At 40.4% G+C, this 12,890-nt stretch overlaps 1 protein-coding gene across 1 annotated transcript in view; it reads right to left on the bottom strand.

The window, feature by feature from the left end:
- The window catches only part of PREX2 (phosphatidylinositol-3,4,5-trisphosphate dependent Rac exchange factor 2), a 168,623-nt gene extending 158,075 nt beyond the window's left edge, over window positions 1-10,548 (bottom strand). Inside the window, exon 1 of the mRNA XM_085052989.1 lies at window positions 10,094-10,548. Coding sequence (XP_084909115.1) covers window positions 10,094-10,234 — 141 coding nt within the window. The 5' untranslated portion in view covers window positions 10,235-10,548. The remainder of the gene's footprint in view (window positions 1-10,093) is intronic.
- Between the last annotated feature and the right edge of the window lie 2,342 nt (window positions 10,549-12,890).

Genomic DNA, 12,890 nt, shown 5'->3' with positions numbered 1-12,890 from the left:
TCAAAGGTATGCAAAGAGAGGAAAAAAGGACCTAAGTAAGGTGCTAACTACGCATTGCAGAAGGAGGACAAACAGAACACTAACAAGAAAAGTCGTAATTCAGTACCTCAAGCATCTATTATACACCTTTGGGATATTAATATTTGCCCTCTGAAAACTGTAGGCAAAAGACTAAGAACGAAACCAGGCTGAAGATCAATGATACTGACACCAGAAGAATTCATCACAAAGAGTTTGTAAGATGGTTGAAGTTATCAAAGGAGTTTCACAAAAGGAATAATTGGACTTGAACTTCCAACAACAAAAATAGTGATGCAAGTACTTCTCAAAATTTTAAACAGGACATTTAAAATAAGCAAAAGAAATTATTTGCTGGGGTACATATGCAGAAGATACAGATGCAAAAAAAATACACAAATACAAAAATAAAGAAATCAAACACAAAAATCACTTAGCTTGCAACAAGGTACTACACCTACAATCTTTGGAAGAGACAACCCCCAGATGTGAAGTACAACCTCCCTCAGTAATGCTATCTACCATTATAAAAACAATTACTGTGTATTGTAGTTTAGGAGTGGAATTCCACAGTTCAGTGCTCCCACTGAAACCACACATCACTCACTCACTCACCCCCTGCTCCCCACTCCCCTTCTGGTGGGCTGGAGAGGAGAATTTGAGGCACAAAAGGTAAAGATCACAGGTTGAGATAACAACAACTTACTGGAAACAGCAATGAGATAAGAAAACAGTAACAGTAACATTACTAATGGCAGAGGACGTAATAAAGAGGTGAAAGATTCAAATAGAAATAACAATACCCAACCATTCCCTCCACCATGCTACCCTGACCAGAAGGGACCCCTTTCTCACCAAAAGAGACTCCTTTCCCCCAGCAATGATGTGAGATGGTATAGAATAATCTCCAAGCCCTAGTCACGTCTCCTCCTGTCTACTGCAAAAAATTAACCCTGTCCTGGCCAGAATCAGGACACTGGGAGAGACCTTTTCTTAAATGTGTCACAAAAATTCACAGGCTCCTTCCAACAGCTCTCATTTTAGGTCTTTATCATATCCTGCAAGCTCATTTTTAAGTGGTATTTTATAATACCTTTCATGAACAAAAACCCAGAGACACTGAAAGGAAGGAAGCAGCTCTCATTATGAATGTAGGGTGGCCATTTTTGCAAAGGCATTCTATGAATCAGGACTTATTTATTGTCTTCCTGCTTCCTATGGCTTCTGCAAAATAGCTCTCCCTCCCAGACAATAAAAAGATAAATACAAACTATTCAGCCGCAAACATTTTACAAGTGACAAAACACTAATTTTACAGGTGTGTGCCACTTTTTCTTCCCTCTACCTTGTCAGGCTGTGGTATCCTTTTGATGAAAGCAGTGCTGATACACTGCAGAGCTTCGGTTGCTGCCCTGTCTGTTAAAGTGTGAAATGCCTCTGCAACTCTTAGGGCAAAGACCACACTCAACTACAGAATCAGAGGATGCTGTCTCAAAGCATCCTGTCGCATGCTATGTCTCCTAGGAATCCAGATACACCATATGCTTAAATTCCTTGGGTAAGGCAACTTAGCACATAGTAAGCAATAAAATGAAGTGGTTTTCCAGCCTTGTAGACAAATTCATAGCAGCCCAGACATCAATCACTCTGTCACAACATATTTGATTCAGGCATAAAGAGACTGAGATTTTTAAGTCAAAACATAGGAACACATTCATCCCTCACTCTAGGAATGACCCCTTTTAAACAGCCTTAGAAAATTAACAACATATTTTACAAGTCAAATTATAAAACACTTTTTAAATGCAAATTCACCACCATTTTAATTGATACTGGTCACTTGGTCTAGTTATTATAAAAGGCAAAAATGTATTTAGAAAGTAAACATACCAATACATACAATATGCTTAAAACTTCAGGTGCAAGTATCAGCACCTGCAGAAAAATTTCATTTTGAAGGGAGAATTCATATAAAACTTCCCCAGGAAGGTCAAGGATTAGATTATTTTTTCTGCTCCACTCAGCAAGATACTATCAATTCGTGAAGAGGCCTGCATCACACAAATTACACTGAAATAAAAAAAGGCACCTTACTACAATGTATTACTGTTTTTTCCAGTACTCTCTTCAGTTCTATCTGTTTCTCCTACACATTCCCTTCATGTTCCTCAGCCTTGAAGTTGAAAGCTCATTAGGGATGCCAGATGACGGGGCAGCCAGACTGCCAAAAATGTAAAGGACAATCTGGAGGTCTCATGGGACCTAAAATAAGTCTCAACCCCTAATTTCTCAGTTCTGTCCCTACAACAGGATAAATTCAACTGTGAGCAGCCGATGAGATGATCACAGAAGCAATCAAGCTTGCACAAAATGAAGCTGGCTTTAAACAGTTATCCTTGCAGCTTCTCAGACATTTTAAGTAGACAACCATTCTTTTAGCATCAATTATATATTAAGGGAAAGGGCTGCTTTGCTGTCAGAGCACCGAACTGGGAATCAAGACATCAGATTATATTTCTGGTTCTGGCACAGACTTCCACTGGGACCGAAAAATCAAGATCTGTCTCTAAGTTTCCCATTTGTAAAACTACGCAAGTTTGATTTATTAATGAAAGCAATGCACTGCGAGATCTCTGAAAAGAAGTTATTTCAAAAGTGCCAGATTATCTATTTCCTGAGAAAATATAATACAGCTGAATTTTTAAAAACCCAAAACTGCGTACCTGAGTTTCCTCTTGAATTTTGAATAATTCTCCGCTGAACTGTACAGCCTGGCCATTTGCATTGCAATTTCAGAGTATAAAGGAAACAAAGTAGAGATGCAACCCTGAAAAATCTGTTCTCCTGAAACTGGATAAAACATCAAAATAGTCTTCCTTTTTTACCATCATAGCAATAAATTGCAAATTGATGAGTCACGGAGGTTGAAAGGGAACTGCAGAGAGCATCTAGCCCTAATGCTTGAACAATGCAGTGTCAACTAGAACAGGCAGTCCAGTCCTGCCTAGATGATCCTTAAACAAAACAAAATACAGCCTCTGGGCAACTTATCCCAGTTTTTTACCAGCTTTATCATAAGCAACGTCTTTTCCCTTAACACTGAGTTGGAATTTCCATTTTCCATGGCCTCTCCTTCTTCCACTGTGCACCTCTGAGAGGAATGTGGCTGCATCTTGCCCACATCCATCCGGGAATTGAAAACAATAATAAAAACTCCACTGAGCCTTCTCTTCTTAAAGACAAAGAAATCTTGCTCTCTCAGCCTCTTTGCAGCAATATGCTCCCAGCCCCTCCTCACCTTGCCGGTCTGTCCCTCCACAAGACTTGCATCAGTAGGTAAAATTATTTCTTCAATTAGGGAGCCAAATATTTAAGTCACAGAAGTCTCACAGATATAGACGGTAAAGAATCACCTCCCTTGACCTATCAGCGACACCCTTGCTAGAATAGTCCCAGGATGATGATTCTTTTGTGCACTGCAAGGGTGCAATGCTGAGTCACATTCCAGGTCTTGTCCACAAGGACTCCCAGAGCCACCTCTGTAAAGCTGCTTTCTAGCCCCAGCCCATACAGGTGAACAGGGTTGTTCCATTCTAGGCACAGGACTCTACCACCAAAACATACCACCCAGCACCAAACTGAGACACCTCTTGAACACCTCCAGGGATGGTGACTCCACTTTGCTATCTTCATTTTTGCACTTCTCCTGAGTAGCCAATCCCACACCAAGGTAGAGTCTTAAATAAAATTTATTTCCTTGCTCAAGCCTGTATTTCATTCATGGGTAATCCAATTCCTTTCCAAACAGCGGCATATACTTTACACAGAGATACATGGTTATAGCCTTCTACAGACTGGCAAATCGCCCCCACCAGAATCTAAGGTCAACTACAACCAGTTTGGATTTCTTTTGGCCAAAATACAGTTCCTTTTGGTTTCCAAAAGGAAACTCATACAGTGTAATACTGGTACGATTTTGACTTTGTCTAATTGACAAAATCACTCTTCATGCTAACCTTACCAAATAAATACAAACCAACCTTGGAATGCATAGTTTTAAGGCTTGGTGTATATAAAATGGTGACAAAAAGTATTTCTGAAGGGAGTTGAAAAATATGTTTCCGTAAATATTTGAAATCACTGCAAACAGCATATAGTCAACAACATTAGGCTGCACGAAATAACTTAAATCTGGACATTTTGATTGATGGTCCCCTCCAAGTAGTACCTTCTACATTAGCAGCTCACACCACAAATTTGTGAAATATGTGTGTCAGGAGAGTTAGGACTGAGCTATAAGTCAGAGCAAAGGAATAACCAGAACACTGCAAATAGGATTATTTATAAATACAGATAAATCATGAAGTTGTACACCTCTAAGCATATTATAGTCTTGAGAAGATTAAGTCTTAGCCTACAATAAGTCTTAAGAAAAGTTTCTTAAATGCTATGAAACAAAGATTTCTCCTCTCAGTATTCTAAATTTTTCACTGAACAACTAAACAAATAACCTTGCTTCCTAAAGAAGAGTTTTTCACAATATAATCTAAGTATATCTGAGAGCAGTAAGAGGAAAACCATTGAAAAGTATGAAACATTTGTCTATAGTCCAGCATAAAGCTCTCCAATTCCAAACAACATATGTTCTTGAAAATTCTTTAGAAAAAAACTCTGCTTTTTGCCATCGTCATACATTGCATGAACTCTGTTCTCAGCTAGTAAAGACACACAAAAAATATCTTTCTTGCTAATCCACTCCATAAAACAGTGTTCAACCTTGGGGACAGGGGTTACGAAGAAATAAACAGCTTTTAAGCAGTTACCTTTACTCTGATGGGGACCACAGGTAGTGCTATTGATACAGACAAGCAAAGTCAAATAAAAATAGAATACCATGCTCACATTTTTTGTTAACACTTAAGCAAGTTAAAAACAGCAGAAATTGGAAGTGAATGGAAAAGATATTGACTTTCTATGGTAATTGTGTTTGCACTTCCTTTTGACTTTTTATGATGAAGTAGCCATAGAATGTTGTTTTTCTTTTCCTGTAGAGAAAGGAAATCACATAACCTTATCAAAAAACGCAGCCAGCTAAAACCCTTCCCTTCCATTCATTTAAATCCCTTTTATAAAATATAAATGCAATTATGCACACCACTATGAAGTCACTAATCATCACTGTAATTGAGATATAACATATTCAGTGAGTGGGACTAGATGATCCTTATGGGACCATTTCAATTTAAGGTATTCTATGACATACACACATGCACACAAAAACATAGACACGTTGGTTTTGTATCAAAATACAGCCATAAAAGATCATTTATAAATTGTTCTTTTCTGTGGAAAGCCCAATATTTAACTTTATTATCTAGCATAACGATTCGAGGAGTTTTCATCCAGGACACAAATCCTCTATTGCTAGTCAGGGTCAGTAACACCGAATTTGACTATAAAGGTTACCTGAAGTCTCAATTACTATAATCACTTCTCCAACTAATTAGTCTGCTTAACAATCAGAGAAATATGTACTGAGCCAAGAGACAGGGAAGGTTCAGCAGGGGAATACAGATCCTGAGGAGTCACACAGACACTGAGAAGGCTGCACAATAAACCTTATAAACAATATCTCTTTATACCCATTGAAAAGCAAGGATTCAGCTTCCCTTAACAGGGCACACATTTAAAGAAAATTAACCATTTTTTTTCACTTTAGTGGAAGCAGAAGATAGTATAGTAGGATATAATGAAATCAAACTAATACTTGAGAGTTAACTGGCAGAAGTATATATATATATATATATATATATTCACTAAGAGACTCTGTAAACCATACTACAGTCTACATAATAAACCAGCTTTGTTTTTTTTCCCCCAGCTGCTTCAAGATCTAACTAGCCACCCCAGCTGAGACCGTGGGGAAGGCTTACAGGAGTGCCAACATCTGCTTCTATTCCCATCAATGTCAAATTTGTCAGAACACGAAACTGCGCCAGAGAAACAATCTCCGCCATAGAAAAATAAACTCTACTTCCATGGATATCCCCTGAAGTACCAAGTGTAGCAGATCTATTACATTTCCAATTTCTATTCCAAAATAAAGTTCCTTTCCAAAAAATACATATGTACATTTTATATATGTATATACATATATGTATCTATACATACATACATATATGTACATGCATCCCAAAATTCTTTATGGCCTGGTTTGCCTTTACCAGCCAGGCAGTCACTGTAAATCATAACCATAAGAACTAAACTTTATACCAAGTTACAAAGTGACAAGTTAAGCTAGTGACTTTTTAGCAACTCTTTACTATTAAATAGTTTTTTAATGTCTCATCAATTTCTACCCACAGTTTTACTGGTCTCTTTACTACTGCTATGTTGAGGATTCAAGTGAGTACACTGATTACACAGTAAATGAAACCTCGAATGAAAACATTCAGCAAATTACAAAAAAAAACCCCGACTATTTTTTTAGAACTTGTAATGAAAGTCAGGTATTTCCCAGCATAAAATCATGGACCAATGAGAATCTTGAACAAGTTTATGTAGTTTTGCTCTAGTTAGCTAGTCATTAGAATAGAATCACTAATGTTGGAAAAGACCTCCAAGATCATCAAGTTCAATCAGCAACCCAGCATTGCCATGTTCACCACTAAACTGTGTCCCCAGGCTCCACATCTACATGTTTTTTGAACACCTCCAGGAACATTGATTCCAACACTTCCCTGGGCAGCCTCTTCCAACACCTGAACACCCATTCAATGAATTAATTTTTCCTAATATCCCATCTACACCTCCCCTAGCACAGCCTGGGGCCACTTCCTCTTGTCCTGTCATTTGTTAGATGGGGAAAAGACTGATTCTCACCTCACTACAACTTCCTTTCAGGTACTTGTAAACAGTGACAAAGTTTTTGTTCAGTCTACTTTTCTCCAGGCTTACCATGCTCATCAGACAACATAGGAAATTTTCATTATGTTTACACAGATCACAGTAAATGTACACATTTGGTCATTTGCTGTAAAGAATGAAATATATAAGGTACATATTCATAAAGTCACAATTTTTTTAAAGCATCTTTACCATAAGTATTCAAGGTAATATTAATTATTCAGTTACACAGTTGGATGACATGTAATTATTTTAGACTGAGAAAATATTCACCAATTATCGCTTTCTGTCTCCTCCGGAAAGTCCATGCTGCTAAGAAAAAGATTTTCCTCTATCCTTGCAAGTACAGCTTCTTGTTCATTGGAAAACAAAGACTTTGCCACAGGAAGATGATATGATCACCAGCAAGAACATCCAGAAGCAGAAAAAGCCCAGTTGCTAATTTAGCCAGTAAAGTATCAATTGTTCATAACAGAAACTTAATATTGTAACTTATTAAAAATAAAAACAACCTCCATCTACAGATATAGTTTTTAAAGGTGCTTTAGTGTCTGAAATAAATTCTTCCATCACTTGTTTCTTTTAAGAGATGCTGAAAAGAACAAAATCTCTGGTATTGTAATGGAACTCCAAATGTTCTAAGGAAATATCTGAAGGAAAAGTGTAAGCATTTATTCATAATTTCCTGTGCATGCCTCCTCCCTCCAACATTTCTGCAACTACTGGGTGACTTAAGTTTATCCACCTCCCATATGTTTACATACCTCACTGCAATTGGCCCAAAACTATTATTGCACTGTATCACTGAAGTCTCAACAGACTACATTACTATAGTTTATTACTGGAAGATTCATGAGATACGAAAGAATAATATTAATACAACCAGACCTTTCCACTCAGATTTGTTTTGTGATGAGTGCAGATGTAAAACAACATACTGTATTTACACAGCATAAAGCCAAAAAGAAGAGGTGAATGAACTCGCATGGGAATGCCTACTCAGCTACTTCTATCTAATAATGTAACAAATATGTCAAATCTTCTGCTTTGCACCTTACAGTGTTACAGACTTTTGACAGAACATACAAACCAAACTACTTCTCACTACACTGATGATAAGTGGAGGATGAGGAATCAGACAAGTAGGGAAACAAAAATACTTTAAATAACCAACCAGAAATTTGTTCCCAGCAAGACTCTGTAATTCCAACATAAATAAAAGAACCTAAATAAACCTAGCATATAATAGATATGTTTACAGTGTAGGGAAACTAGCAAAGCATTTCCCATGTTAACACACACCAGCAAAGCCACTTCCTCCTTACAACCTCTTCATTTTCTAGCAGTGCAAAGCGTTTTTTTCATTTATCTAAGTGAATACCCTATTTCCTGTTAACTACAATGAAAATTGCAGGTACACTGAGCAAACTCTTAGGCAGACTAACTGGCTTCAGCTTCTCAATCACAAAGGAAACATGGTTTCTACCACAATGAGTTCCACTGATGATGCTGAGGCAACCTGGAAGCCTAACTCTCAACTTTGACTGGAACATCAACCCCTCACACAATGACAGTTTTGATGGCTTATGTAAAATCAACATCATGATCTCCATGCTAGCTCTAGTCCCATGGCCCTCATAAATCCACCACCACAGTTGCTCTCAGCAGCACTCCTAGCAGGTAGACCAAAGGAAAGATCAGAAGCTGTTTCCTCAGACAAAACTGAGGTAAAGTTAAAATGTGTGACAGTTCTCCATGAAGGATTTACATCTCTGAACTGTCACTTGAACCCTGTCCACAATCATTAATGAATCTGAAAAGCTGATGTAGAACCAAGTATTTAATGCCAACCTTTCTCGCTTTCTCCATATGATTTATTTAGATCATCTTGATCCAAACTGCAGAAAGTGTTATTACTGAAGTTAATGTCTGTCTGCAGCTTCTGATCTTAGGGAGAATTTGAGCACTTACTGCTTGAACTCAAATATCTTGGAATTCAAAATTAAAAATTCTTCTCATTTGCTGAAATGATCCAAGACTCTGGCATACACCAAATTTGCGGCTTACGGAAGAACACTGCCTTAGAATAGATTTTTTTTTAAATAGGTAAAACCTGATCATTAAATGGAACCAAGTAAAACAATTGCACGACCTCTTTTTCAAATATACATCCATACTTAAAAAAAAAAAAAAACACATTGGACCATTTACCATTTTTCATGGTTCTGCTGAGGATAAACATATGGAGAAAATAAGCTACTCTGTAGATCTTATTTCACTCCAATGTCTGTGCTTTTATTCTCCCTGTCACAGCCAACTTAAGAATTTCCTCTTTTATGGTAATAAGCAGAAAGTCCACAATTCTCAAGGCAGCAAAGCAGGAAGTTTGCAGTTTGGAAGGATTTCCCCTCTTCAATGGGACAGGACGAGAGAAAAGTATGATGGCGCTACTGTGAAAACTTTTTCAAACTGAAGCAGCTAATTTGGACATATTTATCATATCAGAGTCTTACAGTGATGCTACGAAGATCAGGGACAAAGGAAATACTGCCCACATCTGTTCTGCAATAATTTGTCACTTTGGCTTTTTGAGAGAGTGAGAACTCCCGCCTTTCTGACTAGGCTATTGCCTGGCACCAATAATCCTTTCAACAGTGACAGTCAAATGTAGAAGGAAGATAAAACTGCCACAACACAGCTCAGCAGAACACGCTACCTTCCCAGCTGACCCTGTATCACAAGACAGGAGTGAATGCCACATGTGGCTTTAATGCCAAGCAGCTGCTGCACACCAGCACCCCCTCTGTCCTCCTCCCTCCCCCCTGCACCGCTGGGTTTCCCGGACTATCGCAAGTAGTGAAACTACGGCGCCCTGAAATGAACACAAGACCCCACACCCGCTAGGTTTGGGGGAACCCAAACACATCATCCCCATCCGCTCCCACGCGCGGAGATGCGAGATCATCAGTGCCAAAGCGCGGCCGGGGATGGGGGGGGCGCAACGCACGACGCGTCCTGGGCTATTTCAAAACCTGTTACTCTCCCTCCCTTTCAAGCAAGAGCTCGGGGTAAAACGCTTTCCCGGCCGGGAGTCCCGCGGTCCCGCCGCTCCCGGTGCCGCCTGCCCCGCGCACTGTGGAGCGCCCGCGGCCCCCAGCCCGGCGCTCACCGACACCAGGAACTCCAGCGTGCCCACGTAGTCCCGCTCCGTCTTGAGCAGCTCGTTGAGGACGCACACGCGTAAGCGAAGCTGCTTCTCCAAGTCCTTCCCGCTTTCCCCCTTGCCTTCCCCTTTGCTTTCTTCTGTCATGGTGCAGCGAGGAGGATCGGTGCTCCCAGCCCGGCGCCTTCCCCCGAGCGCCCCGGCGCTGCGCTGCGGACAAGGACAACAAAAGACCCCGCCAAGTTCCCCGGCGGGGCCGAGCTCCGGCCGCTCCCCAGCCGCGCTGCAGCCGCAGCCCCGCTCGCCCCGCTCCCGCGGCGGCCCGAGCTCCGGAGGCGACGAGCCACCCCAGTGCGCGCTGCTTTCCCGTCAGGAAGGGGACACAGCCTGGAGGAAACGAGCGGTCACTGGTTCCCAGCTCGCCCTGCTAGCTGAGAGGTTGGAAAGCCTCCGCAGCGGCACAGACTTGGACATTAATCAAAAGCTTTGTATCCATGTGACTCCAACCCCTTCCCCCCCTTCGCTAAATCTCAGGAAAAAGGAAAGGAAACAACTTCAGGGAGGATTGCGTGCCAGCAGCTGCCTGTTTCACACACAAGCTGCGAGCTCCAGTTTGAGGCTAATTGGAGTCCTCCAACAACAGAGCAAAAGAATTACTAAATAAAATGTCCCAGCAAGCTGGCTGGCCAAGGAATCGGCAGTTGTTTTTGTTTTGATTTTATCATCAGCAAAGAGCCATTTCAGCTTCCCCTTCCACACCTTCCCACGAGATGTATATTACAGTGTGCATTATAAATACGAGCTGTCATATTCTCCCGAGCAAACATACACAGCTAAGCATGTGCTGAGCAGGTAGAGAGAAGTTCTTTGAAGAAAGTGAGGGGGTTTAGGTTGACTAGTTTGTTTGTTTATTGAAACAAAGTGCTATAAACTCTCCACATTACACAGTTTTCCTATCTGCCTTGGAAGTTCAGATTTGCATGGTACATGAAAAGGATAAAAAATAGTTGGTTAGGTATTTCAAACAGCTAGCAAAAATATACAGCTACTTTAAATGAGGGGAACTGATTTCTTGAAGACTGAAATATTTCAGGACACTACCATGTGAATTTTAAGACCACTGATGAGAGCTGAAGTTTTCTCTGGCTAGCTCTTCAGTTTGTGAGTGGAAATAAAATCCAGCTCTTCAAACTTACATATTCCATATCAACTATCTTTCTAAACCAGCAATATCCTAAAAAGACAGAATAAAATGAAAACCTGAGAGTAAAACTCTTCTAGAGCTGCAGAACGAGTTGAGGCAGTGAGAGGAGTCCTTTAGTGGGAGAAAATAAGCAAAGACATTTGTATTCTGATAACTAGACATCATCTAGCTGTCTGCCTCAGATATTTTTTGGAAAACAGAGGGTACACTTCCCACAAGAAGTTTCCCCAAGAGCAGGGGGAAAAAAAAAGAAAAGAAGTCTATTTCTTTGCTTGTGACCTACTTGCTTGTATCCTTCCCTTCTCAAACACAAACAGCTCCTGTGCATAAAGCCTAGGCAACGAGCAGCAGTCATTGGGACCAGTTCTGCCATATGCATCCTGCTCAGCCATTTATGCATATGAAGATCAGCCTGGGGACTTGCCTGCTGACCTCAGCATACCTCCTTCCTCAATATGGCACCAGCCCATTTCAAAAACAGACATTGATTTTCATGAAAATCAAAACTTCATGTTTTTAAGTACCTCATGACCCTGCTAAATCTGGTTCAAACAGACTGATGGGTTGAAAAGCCAAACACAGCTCACTGAAATCTCTTTCTTTAGAAAACCAGTTTAAAATAGACAACATGCCTGATGATTGGCTCAAAACTTTGTCACCCTCTTGGTGGGCTTCATCGGTGAGGCACTGTCCCAAAGTCCTGAGACTCTGTGGCATATGCCCTGATCCTGTGGAGATTTGGTGTTTCACAATTGCTTGCATTAGTATCAAGAAGGCTGATGCTATGGCAGAAAGACACATGCACAAAAAGTCACCCACTAAATCCCATCATGAAGTTCTCAAGTGATAACCAGAAAAAAAATCCAAAGCCACTGGAGTATAACATGCTGTTGTCTCCCACTCCTAAAGGCATGTGTGTACCCTTCTTCAGGCAGTCATAGTCCTGTCAAGAAGTACCCTCTCTCTCTTTTAGGAAAGCAGAAATAAGGGTCCACTACATTTTTTTTATTTCAGACATTCCCCTGTGCTCTCGGCTTCAGCCATGTGTCGTTTGTTGTCACAATCCACATGCACGCTCACAGACCAAGGTGACAGCTAAAAGAGGCAGGAGCAGCAGCTTACTGTCTTTCTTTCCCATCATCTATAGAAGTAAGAATCGAGAATCCCTTCCTTTTAGATGTTTGTATCTCATTGCCAGGAGACCTTAAAGCCAAAGGGATCCTTGTCCTAGTTTACACTCCTGCTGCCCTCACACAATGCTCCTTCATTGAGGCAGGCAGCTCCAGCTATCTGGGCCAGCAAAAGCATTAGTGACAACAAACAAGAGATTTTTATGACTCATCTAAGGCCACTGAACCCAGCAAAGCCCACAGCAGATGTGCAATGATAGGAAAAGTCATTCTAAGTACCAGACACAATCTATGGAAAACATATGCACCTACAGGCTCAGCCAATTTTCCTGACAACCTGCTTGAAGTAATAAAGACACGGGGAAAATTACTCTTTTCCCGTAGTTTCAGGAAAAAGTACAATTGCTCCAGTTGTAGTTTTCACTACACCAAAACTGAGTAAAAAAGAATGAAGTAGAAGAAAGGTAGA

The sequence above is a fragment of the Lichenostomus cassidix genome, chromosome 2, assembly GCF_008360975.1.
Source record: "Lichenostomus cassidix isolate B80296 chromosome 2, HeHo_3.0, whole genome shotgun sequence".
Taxonomy (NCBI): Eukaryota; Metazoa; Chordata; class Aves; order Passeriformes; family Meliphagidae; genus Lichenostomus; species Lichenostomus cassidix.
Note: the sequence above shows the minus strand (reverse complement) of the source record. Positions and strands in the feature narration are given on the sequence as shown.